Source organism: Hibiscus syriacus, unplaced genomic scaffold (genome assembly GCF_006381635.1).
Source record: "Hibiscus syriacus cultivar Baekdansim isolate YM2019G1 unplaced genomic scaffold, ASM638163v2 tig00111088_pilon, whole genome shotgun sequence".
NCBI lineage: Eukaryota > Viridiplantae > Streptophyta > Magnoliopsida > Malvales > Malvaceae > Hibiscus > Hibiscus syriacus.
Genome location: NW_024062978.1, coordinates 1 through 27464, shown reverse-complemented (window position 1 = coordinate 27464; position 27464 = coordinate 1). Strand labels below are relative to the sequence as shown.

The window sequence follows — 27464 nt, the reverse complement described above, 5'->3', positions numbered from 1 at the left end:
GTCCCCCAACTTTTAAAATTTGCAACACAGTCATCAATTACATTATAAACCCCAAAGTCCAAAATACTTTAATTACATTCTAAACCTCAAATTCCAAAATACTTCAATTACATACCCAACCCCAAATTCATAATACATTATCAAAATCTATCATAACAAACTGAACTTGAAGCAGCGACCCTAAATCCTCAAAACATAACCGTTTCGGGAAAAAAATTAACCAAATATAAGTGAATAATAAGTGATTATGTTGGGTTTAGGGTTATGTTCGACCTAAATACTCATTTCATTTTATAAAATAGTTGACTCAAAATTTTTTCGATTTGAGTTTATAAAATTCAAATCAAGTTGAATTGAATTGAATTTTCGAGTTTATTTTTTAATTATAAATATTTATCATATTATAATATTATTTGATTCTAATTAAGTTCAGTTTATAAAATAGTTTACTCGAAATTTTTTCGATTTGAGTTTATAAAATTTAAATCAAGTCGAATTGAATTGAATATTCGAGTTTAAATTTAATTATAAATATTTATAATACTATAATATTATTTGGTTCTAATTTAAATAGTTTTTAACCATATACAATACATATATTTCTTCATATTTTTCCATATGTGATATACATATATCATATAGAGTCAAGGGACTTGACTCAAACTTAAAAATTAATCCATTAATTACTCAAAATTTTGAGATATTCGAGTTGTCTTTTACAACTCGATTTTAACTTGAAATTTTTTTAAGTTGAGTTTATGAAATTACAACTCAAAGTCATTTTGTTATCAATTTTTTTGAATCAATTCAAGTCGAAAATAATTTTTTCGAATTGAATTGAGTATTGTTCACTTATAATTGGTTAAATCTAACTTTTAAATCCTAAACCCAACATAATCACTTATTGTTATAGACCCAAAATGAACTAAATGTTGTTGAATGTGTTGGGTTAATTGGTGGAGAAATTTAGCATTTAGGGTTATGTTTTGAGGGTTTAGGGTTGCTACTTCAAGTTTAGTTTGTTATGACATATTTTGAGAATGGATTATGAATTTGGGGTTGGGCATGTAATTGAAGTATTTTGAAATTTGAGGTTTAAAATGTAATTTAAGTATTTTGGAATTTAGGGTTTAGAATGTAATTAATGTTTGTGTTACAAGTTTTAAAAGTTGGAGGACCTAAATGCAAGCACCTGAAAAGTTCACTAACCATTTATATAATTACCCTAATGGTAGTGAAACAGTCGTTACGCCAGGGACCATATTATAAACAAACTAAATGTTTAGTGATTGTATTGTAAGTTTTAAAAGTTAGGGGACCTAAATATAAATATCTGAAAAGTTCAGTGACTATTTATATATTTTACCCTTTAAAATATTATAATAAATAATAATTCATTTTATGTGGCTCACTTAAAGCTTTTAGATTGCATAACTTGCATGCTCTCTTCTTTAGAGTCATCAGAAGATTTAGTTTGTACCTCGACAGTTCTATTGTATGGTAATTTTAATATACGATTAAGGAAAAGTTTTATCGAAAATATTATATATTTTTAATATTTCTAGTAAAATGTTATGTAAAATATTATTTTTTACCGAAAATGTTATTTTCGCTAACTAATTTTTGGTATAATCTAATATTAACATTTCTAATAGAAAAAATAATATTTTAGGTAATACTTTACCAGAAATGTTAAATATTTTAGGTAGTGCCTAATAATAATATTTTCGGTAGAAAAAATAATATTTTAAGTAGCACTTTACCAGAAATATTAAAAATAATAATGTTTCCAATAACACTTTTCCTTAACAGTATATTAAGTCTAACATATCTCATGTTCCCTCTGTACCTGGTACTAATCCCAATATCCTTAATATGGTATCTTGTACTTCTCCTCTAACATTTTTTTATTGTTCTTAGTCTATATTTATTGTTCAAAACTAATTTAATTTTAATCACTTAACTAAAAAAATAAGTGTTTAAATTATTTTAGATTTATTTTAGATTCTTAAAGTCTTTTGATTAAGATAGATATTTACATTTTTCATTATAATTTTAAGAGTTAGATTTGTCACGACCGTTAAAAAATTTATCAACCTCTCAAAATGTGACACATACCATGATTATAAGTTTTAAAAAAATATTATTTAAAAATACTAAAATCTTATTTAAAAACCTCAAATTTCTCTAATTTCCTTTTAAAAATCTCAAACCCCTAAAAACTTTAATTCTAAGCCCTTATTTATGTTAATGGTCATTCCAACCATCATCACTAAACAGTCGTCTATATGTCGTCATCGTCCTAATATTAAAATTCTTAAATCTCTAATATATCTTAACAAACATTGTGATATTTTTTAAGTGGTGGTAAAGCAAGGTTCAACTAAGAATGATCATGGCATGAATTAAAGGGGAGAATAATATAGGTGTGGCGGGCTACGTGATGACATACGACATCGGTGAAACTTGAAAAAGATAAATTTAATTAAAATTTAGAGATTAGAGTCTTGAAATTTAAGAATTTAGAGATTTGAGTATGAAATTTAAGATTTTAGGAGATTAATGCCATAATTATTATTTTCAAACCCCCCTCCTTGATTCCGCCAAAGCTTTGGTCATCAAGGTCTCTTAGTGGGTCATCAAGGTCTCCTTGCAACACACTTATGAACGAAGTGTTTTAATTTTTTTGGACTGCTTTGTTATAATGTACTTTGAAGGAGCACGTAGATCACTTAAGTTAAATTTTCCAAGTGTTAAAAGAAAATAAGTTTTATGTGAAAAAGGAAAAGTGCCCTTTGCACGACAAAAAGGTAGCATTCAAAGGGCACATTGTAGGCCAATGAAAATTGCATATGAACTATCTAATTTATCCTACAAATCTTATTTGATGCACAGCATTCTAATCTTTATTCAACTGTGGACACCCTCCAAGCGTTCACATTCAACTAATTGTCAGTGTGTACGTGATATATTCACTACAACTCTAATCTTGGTTCACCTTTTCAAGAAGACCGAAGTAGGGATTTGTCATTGCAGAATTTAACAAAGAACCGGCATGGTTAAGGAGCCGTATATCAACTTTATCACGTGGAAAAACCAAGAACTTGTTCCCTTCACTTTTCTCGAATCCGCAAAGCTCGAGAAACTCGATCCCTCCTCTCAAGCTCCCAACCCTTTCCTGAATCGAAGTAAAGCTTGTCGTCACGAAATAGATAAGAAAAGCATGGACATGGTCTCGATATGGTTCGATTGGATTAAGGCATGTTACCTGGAACTTTGGGTTACCAAGTCGTATCTTCCTGAACTTTTCCTCATCGGGACTTTTTGCGACATTTCTGACATAAATCAACAGGGTTTGGATTGCCCTTTTAACTCTGTCATTTTCATCCTGGACTCAAAATAAGCAGCGGATCATGTTGCTTAAAGTAACATGCACTAGATCCAGTACATGAAAGGGAAATGCACTTTAAGCCTGAAAATTTGGTGTCTCTGGTTCATGGAGTTACATTTCAATGCACATGGTTACTCATGGAGCAAATTACAACACATATGATCTAGGCAGTCTATTCTTTCGTTCGATTAGGCTACGATTAAGAAACTGGTTACCTTGTGAGCTAGCTTCAGAGATCTTAGGCACTCTCTCAAACGGTCATCCTTTTTAACAGACTTAACAGGCAAGTAATTCTGCAATTTTTAACAGGATCAAGCTCAATATGATTTCTTAGTCTTCCTTGTGTTTAGAGATACCATTTGAAAGATATATAAACCTTTTCTTCTTCTCGTGCAATAGGTCGAGTTGGTTTCGCAGCTCGGTTTTCAAGTGGCAATCCGAGTGCTCGCTTTCGTTCTAACTGTGAAGTTACAAGAATTGTTTCAACCACAATCAGTTTCAATAGCATAATGACACTCAAATAACATACACAAACAACATAGTAAGAACTGGAACAGACCTTATCCGCTTCTAATTTCTTAAGCACTTTCTCCCTTTCCCTTTTCTCTCCATCCTTCTCGACTTTTCGCAAGGCCATAAGTCTGATAAATTGTACATCCGGAAGTTAACAGCTAATTGTGTCATTGCTCTAAGAAAGTAGAGGTGTCATAAGGAGTATATATACAAACCGTTGTCGTTCATTTTCCTCGGCAATCCTCTTTGCTTCTTGTAGTGCTTTGCCTGCTCGAATCCTTTCCTGCACAAAGTGTCTCAGATACCAAGATGCAAGCAATGGCAAAACCAACAAAATGAAGGATTTCACGATACCTTCTCCCTTTCTCTCTCGAGTTTTTTTTCTTCTTCCCGATTCTTTATCCGAACTCGATCCCCAAGAGTGAGCAGCTTAATGAGCATGTAAAGGAACAGATTGGAAAAAAAAGGTAGCATGAGTTTTAACAAAGGTTAAATGCTTTCAGCACAAAGGGATTGCTGCGCGGAAGGCAAACCCTAGTTCTTGTTCTTTGATTTTTATTGCTTCTGTGATATCATCGGGCTGAGGGGACTCAATATCCATGTTTATTGCCACCTGTGACAGGAGAAACAAAACCTTGTGACAAAGCATACAAAACCAACATCTCACCATTTTCAAGCCATTCCGAGCAAAATATATCAACAATACATGGACCTAAAGTTTCATCCTTCATTAGGCCTATATCAGGGGGCGGATCCGAAGGGGCTGGCACAGCCTTAGCCGGTTGGCCGCCATGACCATGAAGAAAACTCTATCAAGTAAGGGAAAGGCCATACCAGGGGCATCTGGTCAATGTCTGGATCATCCTCGTGATCAATGAGCCAATTCACAGCATCCTCAATAGTAGTATCATATAAAAACATACAAAAATGTCCAAAATATCCCTCAGAAGAAGAATAAACCATACAGAGTCAAAAGCTAACCTGAATAATGAAGTCCCCGAACTGCTTTGGCTCGTGGGAATCCCAATGATTCAAGTTCACCAAGCAACTTCAAGTTCAACGAAAGGGAGTCAGATTAACAAAGACATATGGAAGAATGAAGAAGAAGAAGAAGAATAGCCATGAATCAAAGACACGTACCTTGTTGGGGCTGCATGTAAGACATGGTTAAAGAAGGCTAAGGCTAGGATTGTGATTCTTGGAAAATGAACAGAAATGGAGTTTAACTGATTTTAAATGGATTCTTGAATCATAAACCGTTGAAATACATATTCCAAGCATTAGAAAACGAGGGTAACTTGGGGTAATCTGCATAATTTCTTTTTGGTTCTTGCTTTTTCGATTGGCAACATTTTGATTCCCTTGCTATACTTGTCGGGGCGACATTGATATAGCTCACACGCAAAGAACTTTGCACCACGCATAACCGCCTTTCTTCCTTCAGTTTTAGCCAGCGTACGGTTTCTCGATCTTACTATAAACATAATTATTTATATCATGTCACGGACATAACCTCTCAGTTCGGTTGTCACGCCGCAACACTTAAATGTGATCTTTTTCCGGACGAATTAGACTTTTCATCAGTGATCTATACTTCAAATTAATCTGTTATAAAATGATAAATTCAACCAATCATACTTTGACCAGAGTCATTTCGTTTCATTAACCAGTGGCATAACAACCTGTTCAAATAAACGAATCATATATTAATTTACAAGTCACAAGATGATCCCAAAACATAAGTACTCTTGCAAGAAATATCTTACGAGGCATAATGAATGCTAGAATACACTGTCACTCCTCAATCAAGAGTGCGATACGAAACCATTTGATTTCAAACCATCCCATAGTATTTATCACAGAGATACATTAAACCTTCCTCTCACCCTAAGCTAACCCTAAACTAGCATGTGGAGTTATTACGATGTAAGATACATTTATCTCAGAGACTCATGTGAAATTTAGGTGTGTGGGCATTAAGATTAAGTGAATGATAGAATGTCTCTCTACGACAAAATTCCTGAAGACATTTTGAGGCTAAAGGATATCAAGTGGTTTCAATGGTAAAAGAAAATGTATTTTTTTCTAGATGATTCAAAGAGTTACATTTGCAGTGTGTATGTACATTATCGATATATTAAAAAAATTCTGAACGGATAGTACCTTGTAATTATCTTAGATTAACTAACTTTGTTAAAACTTAAATATGATTATTTTAAATAATTACAAACACATTGATATAAGAAAACTAATCTAAAAATCTTTTTTTTACAATGACAACTGAATTTCATTAATAAAAGAAGGAATCAAAATTACAATGCATTAAAATATAGAGAGAACTTTGGAGGCAATAATCACCAAAATACTCATACGAAAATAAAATATTAAACCTAAAGATACGAAGAAAAAAAATATATTCCACTAATAATATGACCAACATCAAAACTCAATAACCGTCATAAAAACAGGAGCGCTGAACGAACCAAATAATCTGGCAGGTTGATTCGCTACACAATTCTGATTACATCGGCAAACAACCTTTTACCAAAAGAGGGGATCTGACTCAACGTAACCACCGACAAACCAATCAGAAAATAAATGTCATGATAGTTTTTGTGTGAAAACCAAAACGACTACAAATGTATGCGAAAAACGAACCAATGACTATAAGGATCGTGCCACAAAAACAAAGAAAATGTATGTCACAAGAGTAGAGAAAAAAAACGTATCAAAAGGACAAAGATTCTTATTTAAAATTAAAAAGACTAAAGAAAAAAAGAAAAGAAAATATATAAAAACAAGAGAATTAATAATCACCTGCGGTGGCAACCAACATCGAGATTGGTGTCGTTTCTCGTTAAACAAAAATAACAAAAAAAGTAAAAGACGACACAAAAATATCGAAATAAATGAGAAACTGTTAACTAATCTAAAAATCTACAATAAATTTAAAAGAGTAAAATAACTAAATATAGTCTAATTTGATAAATATGAAGAAAACTTATCATTTCAAGAACTATTATTCAATTTGGCCGAAATCGATACACTCTTCTCCCCCTAGTTGGAATCATCCCAAACCTAAAATCAAAACATGAAGCATTATATCCTTCTAAAATAATTCTCTCTCGTACATTTAAAAGTTAAATATAGCATGAGTTTATAAAGAAAATAATGTTGTTCTTCAAGCATAAATTTTTTCTCTACAGGGATTCTGTCTTAAATAAATTTAGTTATTAATTAATTTTCTACATTTAACAATATCAAATTACTAAAAAAATAACATTAATTTTTCTCAACAATGATCAAACATGACATGAATTATTAAATGAGAAAATAACCTCAGTGACAAAAAATGCCTTATAATATACGAATTTAACCAACTTTTTTTTGATTTACCAAAATGATCAACTAAATCGCAATGCGGATAATTCGCAACGCGATTTCCGGTATCACAAATCAGTTTCCAGATTCGCAACGCGAACATCGACTATCGCAATGCGATTTTTCAAATTCGTTGCGATAGTCCAAATTCGTTGCAATAATTATGACATATTTATTCGACACGTCCGCGCGAATACTATCTTTTTAGCGAAAATTCTTAAGAAACAAATGCAATACCATCAGTCGTTGCGATTTTGGACTATCACAACAAACGAATTTGGAAAATCGCAATGAGATAGTCGAAGTTCGCGTTGCGAATCTGGAAACTGATTTGCGATACCGGAGATCGCGTTACGAATTATCGATCGCATTGCGATTTAGTTTGTCATTTTGACAAATCCAAAAAAAATAATTAAAATCATATATTTTAAGGCATTTTTGATCGCTGGGATTATTTTCTCTTATTAAATTTCATCCGGCCGAATAAATAAATTTATTAATATGAAGGCAAAATCAAGGGGCCCATTTTCTTTTAGCCCATTATCAAATTCACTCTTCCCAACTCAAAAAACACGACCAACGACCCCACATCTTCTATTTTCTACTTAATATCTTTGTAAAAGCCCACCACCACGCGCGCCTCGTTCAATTCTTCTAATCCAAAGCAGGTATTTCACACTTTACCCGAAACTGTTCTTTCTGCCTATCTCGATCGTTGACTCACGCACGCCATAAACAGTCGCGTGATCAGTCTCCCGGGAAAAAAAACCCTAAAAACAGGCAAAAATAAAGTAAGAAATCTTAGCATAATTAATGACATATTAACAAAATTTAACCTCTCATAAGAGTCTTCTCTGTTTTGCTTAATAGTAATAACGTGAAACCAAAAAAAGGTTTAAAATATATAACGTTATATTTTGTTTCGACCATAGATATTAGAGCGCATATCTCAAGTAAAAGCCAAAGTGGGAAGTAGCAGTGAGTGCTGCTTCCACTGCTTTACATGATACAAGTAAAATATTGGGGTGTGTGTGTGTGTATATATATATATATTAATATTTTACATCTGTATTTGCGTGTGAGTGATTTGCTTCGCTTCGATATATAGTGAAAAAAAGGAAGAAAGAAGAATTGTCGATCTGTGTAACGGCTACTTTGAGCGTGTTGTTGAAGAAGTGAATACTTGAGATTAAGGGTAAAAAAGGGTGTGATTTGATTCAGTTTTTGAAGGGAAGCAGAAGAAAATGGATTGCAACTACGATCGGTAAAGTTCTTTTTTTCTCATTGATGTCATTTGGTTTTAAAATGCATAATATTGTTTCTGGGTTTTTCTTGTTCTTTTTTGTTTTTATAATTTTATGGCAATTTATTTGCCTTTTTTGGGATGAATGCTTTTTTTCTGTAATGGGTTCTTGTTTGATTTTTAATTTGAAGTTTTTTTTCTGTAATGGGTTTTTCTTGTTCTTTCCTGTAATGGGATGAATGCTGCAATTGGTATTTATTGGATTTGTATGTTGTACTGTAACTAAAATGCTACTAAATTGAAAGAGTGAAGGTGTGGGCTCTTACTGAAATGGTGGGTCACTGTGTCTTTTTATTTGTTCTTTTGCTTTTTGATTAGCTTAAACATCAATGCTGAGAAACATATGGATTATGATCCCTTTTCCTTTCTTGTTAGATCTAAATTGTACATGTGTCCTTTTTGTTACTATACATGTAAAATTTGTTTGGGTCATAAATAATTATTGGATCCAATGCTTCAATTTTGCTTTTTTCCCTTTCTTTTTGTTTTTTTCCTTCTGAGTTGGAAATTTTTACTGTTTGATGTTTATCTCGATAATTTCCTGAACTCAGAGAAACCCCATTTAAGATTTTACTTAATGCTTGTAAAATGTAGCATGGATTCCACTTTGGTAAAGCATTGGATGATTCATTGTGAAGTCTGCACTGGCTCTTAGCTTCGGCTTGATTGTTTTACTAATTTTTCTGTATGGTTTGATCAGTGACAGGGAGCCTTGGAATTGGCATGACGAGAATTATGGTGTTCAAAAGAACAACGATCTTGGTAATTTACTACCTTAGAAATCTAGTTAATGTATTCAAAGTAGCGAAACGAGTAAAAAGATTCAAGGCAATGGATTATTGATGTCTGAATGATATCTGAGCAGGTGCTTCCCAAGGTGCATGGACTCAAGTGACCTTGAACGAGGAAGACCTTTCCTGCATGTTTGATGAAACAACCCCTGTTAAGGAATGTGGGGATCTGTCATACCGAATTACTCATAAAGGTAAGCCTTGTTACTTGATACTCTTTGTATATTTATTGTTATCGACTCATCGTAACACCTAATCTTCTATTTCCTCTAGAAGTAATCACTAATAAGATTGCGACTTTCAGACAATATGAGTAAGGAATCAGAGGATATTGGGGAGACTGCTTCTCAATTTAAAAGACGTAGAATGCTTCAGTTCGAAACTCATGCAGCAGATTCTTCCCTTGTGTGTGACGAGATGCCTTCTGCTTTCCTGAAATCAAGGGTGAGTGCTACTGTGCTAGATAACTCTTCTATTCCTGTGAACCTGAAAGAAGCATGCCATTTTCCAAAACTTTTATCTTTCAATTTTGTTTCTAATAGCTGACATAGATTGATGTACTAGATGTGAATCATGGTTCTAGAAACAAATTAGTTATCCTAGTTGATCCACATCGTTTTGTGCATCCATTTACTGGCTAGAGGTTGCAGATATTTTCAAATTTTTATTGTTTCTACAATTCACTAGTTATTTAAATCAAGTTCTTGACTTCTGCCTAGCCAGTTGGCCTTTTAGAAATATTCATGATAGATCTCAGTCTGCAGTGGCGGAGCCACGGCTTGTTCAGGGTGGGCATGTTCCCACCCTGAAATCCAAATTTTATTCGATTAGGTACTTATTTTACTAATAGTGCCCACCCTGAAATATGAGTTTTCTTCGATTAGTTACTTATTTTACGGATGATGCCTACCCTGAAATTTTATTTGTACCCGTCCCATTTAAAAATTTTATATTGTTAACATATGTCTGCCCACCTGGAAAATATTTATGGATTCGCCACTGTCTGTCTGGCTACTTTCTCAAGAGATGCAGTCACAATTTATGAATATTGGTTAAAATGTACCATGGTTATTACTATGTTTTGTTTCTTCTTTCCATTCTTAGGAAAGGGATGATTTCATTGAAGAGGTCTTACCCAATGCATCTGAGTGGGTTGCTGGATTTTCAGGTTTCTCATGCAAGCCCATATGATTAAATAAAAATCAACTTGATTGAAATGCATACTAGGGTTTTTAATCATAAGAAAATACTGCAGAAGATGCGTCAGCCTCTGGTTATGATGGCCTAGATCAGTCATGTGAAGGTTGGCTTGCTGAATATTTTAATGATGCAGATATGCTTCTGAGCTCTGATGATATGTATGATTCTATGGACTTTCAACGTTTTTGTTTGATCATGCTATGAGTGTGTTCTGATTGCTTTATGATATGAGATTCAGGAATCTTGCCGGTGCATCTGATGTTCAAGTTGATACATCAGGTTCGTTAGTCCTTCAGTTCTGAAGATGTTGTATACAGTGTGCTGTTGTATTCAATTTTTACCTTCGAATATATTTCACGGGTGATTGTTCCATCACTCTCTCTCGGTTTTACAATGAAACTCGACTCTCCATTCACAGGGTTCTGCCATGACCAATCTGACTCTGGAGCTGATGCTATTCGAAAGCAGGAAACTCGAACTATCGGAAATGTTGTTCTCAAAGGTAACCTATCTTGTCTACACTCTCGTTTAGTGCTATTGAATGTTGTTTTCCTTTTGATTGTCATGTCTCGGCACGTTCTATCTCCATTCTCCACCTATCCATTCCTGCCCTTTTTTTAAAGGGCAAGTATAAGCTTATATGAATTGTGAGTGTATCTATTTCCAATACCATGTCCTCTTTAAGCAGAACTCAGTGACCTACCTTCAATTTAAACGAATACTTTACCTCGAAGTTGGATTAACACCGTCAGATTTGATTCAGGCCGGAAATCTTTCATTCGGAGGCCCCCCAAGGTAGCATCAGCTGTTGCATACCCATTTGCTTTCATTAAACCCTGTGGTTTCCACGGAGATGTTACGTTGAAGGATATAAACCAGCGAATCCAAACTCCGCCACCAGCAAAACCAAACCAAAGCAATGAAGATCTTGCGGATGCTTTCCCTACTTCTGCATTTTCCGGGAAGCCTGTTGTTGGCAAAACTAAAATTCGCACCGAAGGTGGAAAAGGCAGCATCACAATTATGAGAACCAAAGGCTGAGTAGATAATTGTTATTATGAATTTTTTGGCCCCCTTCTTTCATAGCCCTTTCCTCTCCCTTTGTTAAGTCCTGGTTCCTGTATCATTCCAGGGTCCGACGAGTGTAAAGGAGGCCGATACTGCATTTTTTTTATCGTACTCCTGGAATTCATAGAACACATCAAAGTGTTTTATGTTTCCAAATAGTATTATGAAGATGTAGTATTTGTCTAGCATATGCTTTATTTTTTGAGGCTATAAATGACATGACGTTCGAGATCGACTTATTTTCTTTCGGTTTCGGAAAAGACTTGATCAATGCTTTCGCCAGTAGAATTTGTGTATTCATAGAGTATATCTAGATGTATTGTAGAAGCATAAGATATGTAAGGTTGCACTTCTCTCTCTCTCTCTCTCTCAAGTCCGATGACGACACTATTATATCGATGTATAAAATGGTCACTGGCGTCGAGTTTTATGTTGTCCCGCGTCTTTTGCTAATGCACGTCTGCTTAACTTTAGTTGGACTCAACGGAACATTACATTGCAGTTTTTTCTGATCGATCACTGACCGTCGTCCTCGGAACTTAACCCACCAACAGTGAAGAGCATTGTATTCTTCTTTCTATAGAGGGAGGGTTGTTCAGGCTTCAAGGTTGAGCCTGAAAGTAGGTACCAATCGGAGATTTGTTGACAATTCAAGCCTTTTGTCATTACACCAGTGACTTAATTGCTTGTATTATGATGTATATAGTTAACAGTTAACGCCCCAGTTTCTCAACCGTCGAGCAGTTGTGCCCCAAACAAGTTATTAATGTGGTCGCTAGCATTTAATATTTAAAATCTTAACCGGTTGACTATTATTTTTGTATTTTGATATACAAATCTCTTGTTATTCCAATGTCTTAAGTTCTCAAATCACTCTCTTATAATGTTTATGAGGAGTATTTGATTGAATTAAACAAAAAAAAAATATTTTTTTTGAATTTTATAATATTAGAAATAATGTTTAGCGAATGACAATACCGAGTAGTATATTTGTCGGTCTATGAACCGGCTCATTAAGTCTGGGTACCTGTATTTTCATGTCACGGTTACCTGGTTCATATATTTTTTATATTTTGTTAAATTATGCTTTTTTTAATAAAAAAAAATCACATAAGAAATAAATAAAAAATTTAAAAGTTCATAATAACAATCCACATACAAAATTAGTGATTTGAAGTTAGTTTAAATAATTATTTGGATATGTATTAAATTTTATTTTCAAAAGAACATTAAAAATATCAATATCGATCGTGATTTTTTTTCCATATCACATATTGACAAATTAATAAAAACTTGTTTGAAAATTTTAAAACTTAAAAGTACATAATACAAGTATAAGAAAATTTTAGTGATATAAATGTAATTTTAAGATAAAAAATATTAATGAACCTAAAATAAAAGTATAATTTAAACTAGGGGTGTGCAAAATTACCCGACCCGGTTGACCCGACCCGCCGACCCGAATCTAAAAAACCGGGTAATTCTTTAAAAAAAAAATTACCCGGCCGGGTCGGGCCCGGGTCACAAAATCTAGTTTTTCCGGGTACTCGGGTACCCGGTTAGTTTTTATTTTTTTTATTTTTTTTATATATAATTATATAAAATATAATGAATTATTTATATTATGGATTATTATATTTTGTATTTTGAACTTTTAAATTTTATGTTCGGATATTAGAGTATGTAATTCGAAGTTTCGAACATTTAAATTTGTGTATATATTTTTTTAAATTAATAATTTGAAAATAAAAAATTAAAAACCGGGTATCGGATAATGATTACCGAGTACCCGCAAAATCCGGGTACCCGATTACCGGGTACCCGTAACATCCGGGTCGGGACACGGGCCGAGAAATCATCGACCCGGAAGTTCCGGTTACCCGGAAATCGGATACCCGGATTTACACACCCCTAATTTAAACTATATATATGTTAAAACTATCGGGTTGGATCGGGTCAGGTACCTGATTATAAAACTTTTGACCAAAACCCGACCCAATAACCTGAAAAAATATTACGGGTTGGATAGGTCTTATTAGGTAATTCTTTTTAAAAAATTACTCGAATTTTTTAAGGTCGGATTTTGACGGATCGAATCAACCAATCAGATGAGGTGCAAGGGGTCACAGTGAGAAACAAATAAGATTTGTATTATAATCACTGTATTGTAACAATTGGGTAGGAAAAGACAGTAAGTTTTTTTCTCATTCAGAAACTACGAACTTGCTCTCTCTTTTCTTTTGTCTGAAAATTAAATAGTTTTTGGATTTTGTTGAGCACTGCTACTGTTGAAAGACTTGTAACATTCCAATCAGCAAAACAAACGACAACTCATGCTTTTTCGAACAGCTCCGAAGCTAAAGCCGGCGACAGGGGCTTTGCTTTTCGGCCGACCGATTCATCACTTGTCATTCAGCTCTAAACAAATATATATATATATATAAAGGCAAAAAGCATATGCCATCCTCGTATCATTTTTTTCTCTTAATATAGTTATTTAACTCATAAAATAAATTAAATATGATTATTTGACTAACGTTTTTTATCTTTAACTGTTAGGATTCTGACGTAGCAACTCAATGTGATGATGTGACGATCCACAGTGTTGATGTGGCAGATGACATGACAAATGGACTGTCACTTTAATACCGTAGATCGTCACGTCAGCACTGTGGATATCCATATCAACATCGTGAATCGTCACGTCAGTACCGTAACGGTCAACGATGAAAATGCTAGTTAAATGGTCAATTGGGTTTGTTTTTTGAGTTACAGGGTCATATTAAAAGAAAAAATAATGCAAGAGCCAAATTGATTCCCCCTCAAAAGTATAGGGACCTCTTATGTCATTTTACCTTAAAAAAAGGAAGGTCTACACTTTCACAACATACTGACAACAAAATTATACTTACCCCATCCCTATCCATTATTCCGCCGACGTGTAAACGACTCCACTATGTTTAAGGTTATTTAGCTACTTTCAATTTGAGATTATTTTGGGTCCTGCTCCAATTAAAGTATTAACTGCGTTTTCTTGTTCCGTCTACGTGCAACTCCCAAGCATGACCTATCGGGGGTTTTCTCTAAAGGCTTAACCTCAAGAGTTTAAGTCTAAAAGATGCGGATTAAGTAAATAAACTGCATATAATAATATAAAAAAAACTAATCCTTAACGGATCAAATTTTAAAATCAAAATACAAAGTTCCCGCTTTAAATTTTAAGAAACGAAAATAAAATGGGCAGCATTTAAATCCAAGGCAGGAGAATAAATGCAGTTCTAATTGCCTTTTCTTTGAGGTATAACGTTAGAGAATGGTCCTCTCTCGATGAAAGCCTGAATAGTTTGGGAGGTCTTATTTGTAGAAGATAAAGAATAGGGTATGCCAGATAGTTCGGTTAAGATTATTATGAAATTTGATGGGTTAGTTCATTGTGATATCAAGTGTGTAGAATTGTAATTATATCAAATATGTATAATATGACATGATATGGGGATAACAAAACATCAATCATGATATTGACAGAGAAAGTAACAAATGTTGTCAGCGGCAATAACAAGTGTTGGACAAAATCATCAAAAGCAACATCATCGGTTTACCATCCCAAAGATTTGTCCAAAAGCCCATACAATAATTGCAAAAGAAGAAGAAGAAAGATAAGAGATGAGATGATTTCAGGTTACTTGTATTTAAAAATAATAATGATAACTATTTTCTTTTTATTGTTTTTAAAAGATGTCAAGAATTTCCATGATTATGCCACTGCATGGCGGGCAGTCGCCTCGCTGAACCCAAAGCTCCCTCGAACAAACCCGACAAAACGTGTGGCCGCATGGAATAAACGCCGCACCTCTATGCCTGACCATGCACACGCAACACGTGTGCTGCATCCCTACGCTCGCTGCCACCGTTTCTTTCTCCTCGTTTTCTTCGTCGTCACCGGCGTTTACCGTCGTGTGTCTCGGTCCGATTAGATCTGTTTCTTGCAAAAACTCCATCAGTGACATCCTCACAGGGTCCTCCGCCGCTGATTCTCTCTCAGATAATGCCCTATCCAGTGCTAATACCGTTCCGAGTTGGCGCGTCTCGTTGCGCGCCATAGGAGAGTAGTCGTCTTCGCTGCTCCCGGCGCCGTTTCTCGCTGTAATTTCCGTCCTAAAGCTTCTCGACGGTGGAGCATTACTCCACAAGCCGACATCGTTCCGAACCGGTTGTTCCTGACCCGAATAACTTCGCGCGGCGCTTTGACCTCCGTTCACAACACGAGCCGGGTCAGCCGAGTGAGAACGAAAGGAACCGTGCCGCGAGAGCTGGGATCTGTTATTACCATCGACAATGACATCAGAAGCAGGGACATGGTCCGAGGAGGTCCAGACAGAGACCGGTCGCTTGAGCCGGAGCTTGTCCCGTAACGTTTTCCAACTCTTCTTTTCCCTGTTAGACTCATCGTCTCGTATAATCTCAAGAAGGGTACGGCTCTGTGCTGCCGGCGGTTGTTCAGGCCGATTAGAGATTCCCAAATGGTTTCGAGAGTTAAACCGGCCAGAGCATCCCTGCCGTTATCGACCGCCATCATCTGCTCAAACAGCGTCAGCTTCCTCCGGTTGCCACTTTGCATTGCATTAAAATTTCTAAGAAAGAACGAAGAAGAAAATCAGAGAGAGCTCAGTTGTTTATGATTAGTAATGCAAAAATAAAATTTGAAAAAGTGTACAAAAAATAGAAACAAATGGAGGATAGGATAGAAAGAGAAAGTTCTTAGAATTCTCGGAAACGAAAGAGAGGAAGAGAAAAATGCGTGAGTTTGTTTGGCTTAAAAGACTCGGATAAAATGCAAAAGGACATGTTCTATTGAGAGAATTGAGGAACTAGAAACTGTAATGAAAGGCGGAAACGATGATTAGAAACAGAGATTTAATAAATAAAACTAACCATTGAGATCCACGTGGTAGTTGGTTGGGTTATACAAGCACAAACAATCTTATTTTAACTTTATTGTTTACTTTATAAAAATACATAATAATTAGTAAAACACAGTAATTCAAATTCATACAACAACAACAACAACAACAAAATCCAATTCTCATATGTATGGAGTAAGGGGGAGGTAGGGTAGTAGGCTGCCCCCACGCCAGGTTGAGAATAGCTTCCGTGAAATACCTCCGGCAGTCAGAAAATTAAAATATAGATAAAATGCAATGCATGTATAAATAATTACATAAATACATAGCTAAACAATCTTCATATGCAGTCATTAATATCATATGTGCTTCTGTAATGGGGAGTAATCCCTGCAAAATAATCCCTGCGAAAGAGTCTCAGCATATAGACAGAAACCTAAGACCCGGCTAAATTAACAGAGGAAACATGATGAGAATGATACACATGAGACAACGATAGCAAGCCCAGTTCTAATCTTTCATAAATACCAATAACAGAAAAGTATAAAAAGTAAAAGTCAAGGAAATAACTACAAATGCATTTAAAAGATAAAGATGATACACCCTATAGATGTGACTCACACTACTCGACTACCCTAGTCTTAAGCCTCCATAATTTCCTATCATAGGTCATGTCTTCGGTAAGGCCTAAATCCCTCAAATCAGATCTCAAGCAGTCATCCCACTTCCGCCTTGGTCGTCCTTTCCTTCTGGCACCGTCGACTGTAATCGACTCTACCCTCCTGACCGCATCCGACGGTAGTCGCCTAAGGACGTGCCCAAACCACCGTAGTCTTCCCTCCCTCATTTTTTCGGAAACAGCCATCACCCCTAAGGACATCCTAATAGCAGAGTTTGTCGTCATATCCCACAGAGTCCTACCACATGTCCATCGAAGCATTCTCATTTCTGCGGCCTCTATCCTCCTTACGTGATCCTTCTTGGGTGCCCAACATTCTGATCCATACAACAGCGCTGGTCTTATTGCCATTCTATAAAATTTTCCCTTAAGTTTTAGAGGCACCTTCTGTCACACAAAACTCCAGTAGCAGCCCTCCACTTTAGCCATCCCGCCTTTATACGGTGTGTAACGTCATCATCTACACCCCCATCTTTATGCATCATGATTTCTACTACTAGCTGCCAAAATCTAAAACCTGCTTGTTCTTTATACCCTGCATTATTGTCCATTATTGCCTTTCATGTTTCAACGAATAAAAATAAGGTTTAATGTCTTCACTTGTATTTACTTTAATTTCAAATTTTATGAATTTCCCGTTATTCATACTGTAGACACTTCATTTCGCCCTGGCCCTTCTCTAAGCAACTTGCTGCCATCACTACCCCAGAGCGTTAATGCTTGTTTCCTACCAATCCTACAGACGCATGTGATATCTGATCTAAAGTATGATCAGATTGCAAATTGTTATTTTTTATGTAAAAGCTATGTAAGAAAATGGCTATAAATAGCCGATTGAAATGGAAGAAAAGGAAGGAGGAAGAATTGTAAAAGAGATTACTCTTGTTTTTTAGAAGGGGATTTTGAAAAAAAAAATGAAGAAAAACGCTCAGTGATAATAGACAGAAAATTTTCACAGGAATAAACGTTTTTTTCAGCAATAAAAAATACAGAGCAAAGAGGTATTCTAGTTTTCTTCGATTTATTTATTCAGTTCTCAGGTTACGATAAAGGAAAGAATTTAATTGGTATTGTTAGTTCTACGTTTTATGCTAATTCCATAGTAACTAAACATAATAATAACATAAGATAGAGGAAATACCTTTCTATCGTTGGGTGTTGATTTGTGGTTGAAGGACCACCGTGTGGGGTGGTCCGATGTTTGGTTCTCGGTGGAGGCGATGAAGGCTGTTCCGGCTTGTTGGTGAGTTGTTGTCGTGGGAGTAATAAGCGAAGGGAACCAGAGAAAAGGTATAAAATTTTAGGGTTCCATCGCGCAGAATGAAAATGAAAATTGAAAAAATGGGGGATTTTAGTTTTGGTTCATAGTGTTCTGGAATTTAACAAGGAAAAGTTTGATTTTATTTTAATTTTGGTAAAACCACACATTAACCCCTCCTTATTTCATAGCTTTTTGCGTTTTAGTAACTGATTTTAGTTTAATCTTATTTAGATCCTTTTTTTCATGTGTTACATTTAAGTTATTAGATTTATGATCAAATCACCTTAAGTCCCCCTAGTCTAGCCATGGTTTAGTATTATGATCATTATGTGCATTTGTTTTTATTTTGAACTTTACATTTTACTTAGTTTTAATTTAATCATTCAATTGCTATGTTTTTATTTGAATTTAGTTATTATTCTTTTACTTTCTGTTAATACTATTTTTATTCTTTAAATTTTTGTTTGTATTATTTTGGTACTTTAAATTTTTTTTTTATTTAATCCCTTAAATTTATGTTTTTCTCTTGCAGTTCATTTCTAGAATTAATTTGATCCATGAATTTTAATCCTTTCCAATTTATTTTTTTTTTTAAAATTCAAATTTTCTTTTATTTATTTTTTATTTAGATTTTAATACTAACTCTTTGTTTTTGTGTGTTTTATTTTTTAACTTTATTTATGATTTTTTTAGGATAATTTTAACCAATCAAAGGTAAGTAATTTGAATCGAATATCCAAATTGTAATTTAAATTTCAATTTTCGTAATTAAGACAACCGGTAAATTAAATGGTACCGAAAGGGCAGTTCAAGGGTGTTAATCCTTCCTTGACTGTAACCGACTCCCGAACCCGACATATTTCTGGTAAAACGCAGATAAAGTAAGATGGTATTCGATCAACCAATTTTTTATGAAAAATAAATGATCGGTGGCGACTCCAACATATTTTATTTCAAGTCGAAGCCGAATTCCGGGCCCAACCCGAAAGGCGGTCGAGACAGCTTGGCGACTCCGCTGGGGACAATAAGTGAGTCAGGCCATAATTAATTTTCGGTTGTCTTTTTATGCGAAAATGGTAAATTTAAATTTTAATTTATTTATTCGATTCCAATTATTTATCTTTGAATATTTTTCAAATAAATAGTTGTACTAACGTTTTTAATGTTTTCAGATTTTTCAAATTGTCATCTCATGCTCTATACCCGAGCTCCGAACCCTATTTAAGTGGGGGTGAAAGCGACGCCTTCGTGAGAATTTATTCTCCGTGCGGGCCTAGCAAGTAACCTTCGGGATTCATATACCTTATGTCTTCGTGTGAATTTATTCACCGTGCGGGCATAAGGGAATGTGTCCTCTCGAGTTTAACTTGGTCCATACAAACCTGTGATGGGTTTAGGACTAAGGGTCTGGTAAGCCCAAGGGGCACCAGCAGGAGAACTCGGGTACCATTTTAGAACTTAAACCGAGAGACCATGGAGAATTAGAGCCTACCCCGAAACCAAATTCCAAAACCTAGGATATTTTTTACCCTAACCATGTTTTTGTATTTTTTTTTTCTTTCGTTATTTTTTTTATTTGTTTATTTTTTTACTAACTTTTTTGCCTTTGTGTTTGTTTTCTAGCATTTGCATCATAACAAGAGGCTATTGATCCCTAAAAATAGTTTGTTACACACGAAATAATCTGAATTAATGGACAAAGGTGTTGTAATACAAGATTAAAAACGCCGAGGCACGACTATGGTCCGAGAAGACGCAGAAAGAGAAGGGAGATAGTCTTCAGAGTAACTATGTGTCAGAGCTGGTTAGCTACGCATCTGTCAGCCTGAAACAGAATAATGTCCAAGAGCTGCGGAACATTTGGGATAGTTGGAAGAATGACAGAAAGCAGAAGTTTAGCCAACGATATGGTGATATTGCCCTCTTACTACATGTCAAGACTGATGAGCCCTGCTCCGAGCATTGATTCAATTCTGGAACCCAGGATATAGTTGTTTCACCTTTAACCGGGAGGATATGGTGCCCACCATCGAAGAGTATACTACCCTACTGCACTGTGAAAGTATCAGACTAGAGAGGGTATATATCAAACACATCAAGAGTCAACCTTTCAAGAACGGACTGGCTAAGATTGCAGGGGTTGATGAAAAATGGGTAACTGATCGACTCCGACACAAAGGTAATGGGGAAGGAATCGAGTGGATCCACATAAAGCAACTAATGAAGAACCACCCTGATGAATGGAAGACTATAGACCTTTTTGCACTGGGTCTGTATGGTTTGATTATATTTCCAAAGATCCTTGGGTGCATTGACGCAACCGTTGTAGAACTATTTAAACAACTTCCAAGGCGAGTCAACCCAGCACCGACCATTTTGGCTGAGACCTTTCGGTCTCTTAATCATTGCAGAAGAATTGGTGGAGGAAGGTTCATTGGGTGTGTTCAGCTTCTTCAAGTTTGGATTCACAGCCATTTCTGGAAGACTAACGGGGTCGCCTACCGCCGATTTAGCACCACCTATTCACCTTTGGGAGAGTTCATCACTATAAAATGGCATGAAGGTGCTACCAAGGAAAAGTGGATGAAGGTATTCACTCATCTTCAGGACCGAGATATTACCTGGAGAGCCCCCTGGTTATTCCTCAGTGACATTCTTTACCGGTGTGGGGATTCTGATACTATGACCTTACTTGGACTTTGGGGCGCAGTTGGGTATGCTCCGTCGTTAGCACTTAGACAATATGGGGCACGTCAGTTCATCCCGGCCACATACGGATTATCTATATCAGAGTTTGTGTACCACGGTGATAACTATAAAAAGATGATCAAAGAAGTAGCTGACTCATGGAAAAAAATTGTTCCGAATGGATATTGTAGCTGCAAGAGACATGCTTACTCCGGATTATGTAGAATGGAGAAGATTGAGAAAAAATGACAACATCCCGGTGCCAGACTGTGAAGACACCCGGACCATGGAGGAACATCTCAGGTATGTCCCTTCCGAACTGGAGATAGCCAAGACCGAGTTTGAAGCTGTGAATAATGCTGAAGCAGAAGGTAAGGGAACTTGAAGTTGAACGATACCATGGAAGTTAGACGCCGATACTCAGAAAGATCGAGCAGACAAACTGGGGAAAGAACAGAAGAAAATCCATTTCGAGCTTGAAGACTTGAGAAGGGGTATCAAGATAAAGTCAAGGATAACTCCAATTTGAAAAGAACTTCTGAATACTGGAAAGATGAAGCTCATATCCTAAAAAGGAAGTTTGAGGGTATGATGAGCAGCTGAAGACTACTCAGAGGCGCTTAGCAGGTAGTCAACATCATAACCAATGCTTGAGAATCCAGGTGGCTGATCTGGAGAAACAACATGAGAAAGATGGCAAAACAATAGCTGAGTTAGAAGCCATTCTTGATGAACTCAAGAAGCAAGCAAGCGAACTTCAGATAGTGCCTTTCGACGGAGGTTTACAGTGGCGTTTCCGTTGGGAGCAAGCTCAGCAAAGGGTGAAGGCTAGAGACGTAGTCATCCGAGATTTCCTGGATCAAGTACAGAAGGCAGCCTGTCATCTACATGGCTTGGCAAGGGAAGCCGGAGTGGTTCGACAGAACATTCAACCAGTAACAGATGAAGGAAGAAGACTTGTCAATCTTTTAGAAGATGTTCGGGGTCTGGAGGATTTAGTCCGGATACCTTTGATTGTTTTTATGTCTCTTATAAGAAAAAACGCTTTTGTTTAAATAAGGATTATTTATAATAACACACTTTTCTGGATCAATGCCTCTAAATTGCATACATCATGCATTGCATACTGTGCATTTTATATTTCAGTTTATTTTTTATATTTTCCATGTTTTTACATTCGTATTAACTAACAGAACATGTCTCAGAAAGAACAAATACCAAGAGCTCAAGACACACATCATCCGCACAATACTCGAACAAAAAGAGACAGATGGAGGCCAGAATGGAAAACTCGAGGAGAACATGTCAAGATTGCAAAAGAACTGGAAGATAAGATGGCCCAGAACAATCAAAGTACCCTAGAATCCATCAAGAAAAACCAGGAGTCCTTGGTCGATCAAATCGTGGCCAAGTTATCAGGCTTACAGCAGGCCAGTGCGCCAAGGGCAGGTTCATTTGAGGGTTAACTATACCGCCAACCTCACAGGTGGTTATCTCACCCGAGTATTACCCGAGGACTCATCCGCTACTAAAGGGAAAGTTGCATTACCCGGTGACTCATCCTCTACCAAGGGAAAGCTGCATCTACTGTTAAGATACAAACTTTTGCAACTATCCCTGACAATCATCCGGATAATTACCATGTCCCGGATTTTGATGAGGAGGATAAAGCTAAAAGATGGAAGAGAAAATCAGGATGTTAGAAGACCAGATGAAAATGGTCAAAGGGGACCAGGACTATTATGGGTAGATGCAATGGAGTTGAGTCTAGTTCCAGATTTGGTACTTCCACCAAAATTCAAGGTCCCTGAGTTTGAGAAGTTTAATGGAACAACTGCCCCTCAGCACACATCACTATGTTCTGTCGGAAATGACAGGATATGTGGGAAATGACCAACTCCTGATCCATTGCTTCCAGGAGAGCCTGTCCGGTTCAGCTATCCGGTGGTACAACCAGCTCAACCGAACTCATATCAAGACATGGAAAGACTTAGCCAAGTCTTTCTTGGAGCAGTACAAGCATATCAACGATATGAGACCAGACCGGGTTATGCTCCAAAGCTTGGAGAAAAAGCATAACGAGAGTTTCCGACAATACGCACAACGTTGGAGGGATTTGGCTGTGCAAGTTCATCCATCCTTGGATGAAAAGGAAACTAGAAAGTTGTTTGTACAGACCCTGAAGGCACCTTACTTCGGGCACCTAGTGGCAATCATATCAGGAAGTTTCTCAGATCTAGTTATGGCCGGTGAAAATCGAATTAGCCATAAAACAAGGAAAAATTGGGAGGTGACTCCAGTAAGAAGTCTTCGTGAAGAACAAAGAACGAGAGATCATATATGTCAATACCTACAACCCAAACAAGGGTGTTACGATCTCAAGTTCAAATACCACTGCAGCTGTACCATCTGGTACTTCTAAACAGAACCAGAGAGAACCAAGAAAGGAAAGGGAAAGAGAGCAATTCGATCCCATTCCCATGACATCAAAGAGTTATAAACAGCTCTTTGATACTCACGTTGTGTCGCCTTATCCTATGGATCCAATAAGCCCCCTTACCCGAGATGGTTCGACGAGAATGTTAACTGCGAATATCATGGTGGTGTACAGGGGCATTCAATCGAAAATTGTCTCACATTCAAGAGGCTTGTACAACGAATGCGAAATAAGAATTGGATCACTTTCAACTCCGGAACACCAAACGTCGCCCAGAATCCCTTGCCAAATCATCAAGAGACTGGAATTAACGCAGTCACCATCGAGAAGGGCAAGAGAGTCAAATTGAGTGTTTCAGAAGTTAAAGCTCCTTTGGTTTGGGTATGGAGCCAAATGGTAAAAGCAGGGCTTCTTGCACTATCCAGATACAGCAGAATGAATACGGTAACCATTGTTGTTACCACAATGAAGAAGGGCATAAAGTGCAAGATTGCCCAGAGTTCAAGACATTAGTCCAACTCATGATGGACAGAAAAGAGCTGGAGTTTTACGAAGAAGTTCAGGATTCCCCGGAAGCAGACGTTGCGCTACCGGAGAATCATCAGAAAGAAGATTTGGTAGGGGAAGTCCATTGGTAATTACCCCTAAAGCAAAGACGACGACAACAACTCAAGCAAAGGTGGTGATCACAGCACCTCGGCCTTTCAGTACAAGGACAGTCGACAAGTGCCATGGAAGTACGAATGCCAGGTGAGTACTTCCAAAGAATGTGATAGCAAAGTGGGGCAGAGACCACTTGAGCCTTTCAAAGAAGATGTATTGGCTATCAATGAACCTATAAGGAGGAAGAAGTTAAAGAATTTCTTAAATTCTGAAACATAGCGAGTACAGTGTTGTAGAACGCTTCACAACTTGCCAACGCACTTCAATGTTGGCACTTTTGTTAAACTCAGAGGCACATCGGGAGGCACTGTTGAAAGTCCTAAATCAACGTTCGTGCCACAAAACATACCAGTCAGCAAGATGGATCGACTGGTGAACAATATTCAAGCTGATAATCTCATCTCATTTTCAGATGATGAGATTCCATCCGGAGGAAGAGGCCGAACAAAGGCATTACACATCACTACGTATTGCAAAGGGCATGCCCTACCAAGTGTATTGATCGATAAAGGATCAGCCCTAAATGTGATGCCTTTGATTACATTGAAGAGGCTGCCAATGGATACCTCTCATATGAGAGCCTGTCAGAACGTGGTCCGAGCATTTGATGGGACCAAAAGAGAGGTAATTGGCAAGATTGAGGTGCCGCTAAAACGATCGGACCGGCCACCTACAATGTTGAATTCTAGTGATGGATATATCTTCCTATAACTGTCTTTTGGGAAGGCCATGGATTCATCAAGCAGGTGCAGTACCACATCTGCATCAAAAAGTTAAGTTTGTTATCGACGGGCCTTAGTAATCATTAATGCTGAGGAAGATATCGTGGCAAGTGTGACAGGATGCCCCGTATATTGAAGTAAACGATGAAGGTGTAGAATGCTCATTTCGCTCCTTAGAATTCGTGAATGCCACATTCGTAGCAGAAGGAAAAATGATTCCTAAACCCCGACTATCCAAGTGCACCAAAATGGAGGTCAAGCAAACCTTGGGACGAGGCGCTAAGACTGGAAGAGGGTTTGGGAAGCATTTACAAGGAAAGATTAATCAGTCATTCTCTTATTTCAAAATTAGAGCAGTTTGGGCTTGGTTTCAGCCCAATTATCATGAAAAGAGGAAGGAAATCCAGAAGAAAGGGAAGAAGATTAGCCAGGTTGACTGGAAGCGAGTTTCAACGGGAACCAATGGTATTCCCCACCTCTGTATCACATTCAAGTCAGGTGGTTATATGTTTGAGACCACCTCATCCATTTAGAAGTGGCTTTGAAAGATTTGAATATCAATGTCGTGACTACAGAAGATGCGGACAACGCCAATAATCTGAAATCTACCCTCTGCCACCTGGGTTTGTGCTAGCACTGGTCGATTGGAAAACTACCTGTGGTTTACAAGAGTCTTTCAGAGTAATATTCGAACTACCCTATTTGCCTATACCGGGCAATAGGTTATCTTTTGTAAGGGTGAATAACATTGTTTTAAATTCAATAAAAGATGCGAATTTTCTTCATGTCAAACATTTTTCTTATTTCATTTCTTCTGAAACCATTTTTTCAATACTCCATTATATTCTCTTTCAAATTTAATTTTGATTGTTCGTGTGGGGGATATTTTTCCTCTCACATACATTTTCTTTCCTTCAGGTCCCCAGATAACGATAATGTAGGCACTGATGATCCTGATCCGGAGGTGGATTTTGAATCGGCCATTTGTCTTGGGGAATTCGATGAATGCGACAATGAGGAAAAGTGCAACTTACCTACCGAATTATTTGAGAATGGTAGAAAGAGAAGAGAACCAAATACTGCCACATGAGGAAAAGATCGAAATCTCAATCTGGGCACTGCGAGGATAGAAAGGAGGTTAAATCGGTACAATTCTTTCAGATGAAGCAAGACAAAACTTGATAGTCTTACTTCAAGAGTACAGAGATGTGTTCGCTTGGTCATATCAAGACTGCCGGGACTAGACACAGATATGGTAGTCCACAAACTGCCTATCAAACTAGGATGCAAACCCGTGCAGCAAAAGCTGGGAGAATGCGACCAGAAATGCTCCTTAAGATCAAGGAGAAGTCAGAAGCAATTTGATGCTGGTTTCCTCCAAGTGGCCAATATCCGAATGGGTGGCCAACATCGTGCCTGTGCCAAAGAAAGACGGGAAAGTACGCTGTGTGTCGATTACCGGGACCTTAACAAGGCAAGTCCCAAAGACAACTTCCCTCTGCCACACATTGACACATTGGTGGACAATACAGCCGGGACGCTTTTTTTCATTGGAGGATTCTCAGGATAATCAGATCAAGATGCATCTTGAGATATGGAGACCACATTCGTCACAATGTGGGGAACTTTCTGTTATAAGGTGATGCCCTTTGGATTGAAGAATGCTGGTGCAACATATCAGAGCTATGGTGACCCTGTTCCACGATATGATGCACAGAGAAATCGAGGTTTACGTCGATGACATGATTGTCAAGGCACAGACGAGAATGAACATGTCGAGAATTTAAGAAAAACTCTTCCAAGATTGAGGAAGTTCAGCTGCGACTGAACCCGAGCAAGTGTACCTTCGGGGTAACATCTGGGAAGTTGTTAGGATCGTAGTCAGCAGGAAAGGGATTGAGGTTGATCCTGATAAGTTAAGGTTATCCAAAATCTACCTCCACCACGAACACAGAAAGAGGTCCGAGGTTTTCTGGGCAGATTGAACTACATAGCACGGTTCATATCTCAGTTAACCGAAAAATGTGACCAATCTTCAGACTTCTTCGAAAAAAAAACCCGGAGCATGGGATGAAATTGCCAGATTGCATTTGAAAAAGTAAAGGAGTATTTATCTCACGCTCCAATCCTGATGTCCCCTATCCCAGGCAAACACATGTTCTTATATCTATCTGTATTCGAGAACTCAATGGGGTGTGTCCTGGGTCAACATGATGAGTCTGGAAAGAAGGAAAAAGCCATATATATTAAGCAAGAAGTTCACCGATTGCGAGGTCAGATATCCTCCTATCGAGAAGGTTTGCTGTGCTCTAGTCTGGGCTACAAAGAGACTCAGACAATACATGTGTATCACACTACATGGCTGATATCTAAGTTAGATCCTCTAAAATACATGATGGGTGTACCTGCTCTATCTGGAAGGTTAGCCCGATGGCAGATGCTATTGTCTGAATTTGATATCGAGTA

At 37.0% G+C, this 27464-nt stretch overlaps 3 protein-coding genes across 3 annotated transcripts; 1 reads left to right on the top strand and 2 right to left on the bottom strand.

Annotated features, from left to right (window-relative positions):
• Window positions 1-2901: 2901 nt before the first annotated feature.
• Window positions 2902-5328, bottom strand: LOC120152322 (UBX domain-containing protein 1-like). The gene is made up of 12 exons (XM_039164576.1): window positions 5276-5328; window positions 5045-5054; window positions 4885-4952; window positions 4739-4814; window positions 4443-4517; window positions 4259-4324; window positions 4120-4187; window positions 3951-4032; window positions 3768-3851; window positions 3607-3684; window positions 3269-3388; window positions 2902-3178 (listed from the first exon to the last, which is right to left on the bottom strand). Exons 1-12 carry the CDS (start codon window positions 5326-5328, stop codon window positions 2984-2986), a joined length of 975 nt encoding a protein of 324 aa, XP_039020507.1. The 3' UTR covers window positions 2902-2983.
• A 2985-nt stretch (window positions 5329-8313) lies between these two features.
• On the top strand, window positions 8314-11656 carry LOC120152208 (protein XRI1-like). Its single transcript, XM_039164478.1, has 9 exons — window positions 8314-8549; window positions 9289-9350; window positions 9454-9573; window positions 9684-9823; window positions 10484-10547; window positions 10635-10737; window positions 10818-10858; window positions 10998-11081; window positions 11343-11656. Exons 1-9 carry the CDS (start codon window positions 8530-8532, stop codon window positions 11618-11620), a joined length of 912 nt encoding a protein of 303 aa, XP_039020409.1. The 5' UTR covers window positions 8314-8529; the 3' UTR covers window positions 11621-11656.
• Window positions 11657-15375: 3719 nt separating this feature from the next.
• LOC120152321 lies at window positions 15376-17768 on the bottom strand. Its single transcript, XM_039164575.1, has 2 exons — window positions 17745-17768; window positions 15376-16200 (listed from the first exon to the last, which is right to left on the bottom strand). Exons 1-2 carry the CDS (start codon window positions 17766-17768, stop codon window positions 15376-15378), a joined length of 849 nt encoding a protein of 282 aa, XP_039020506.1.
• Between the last annotated feature and the right edge of the window lie 9696 nt (window positions 17769-27464).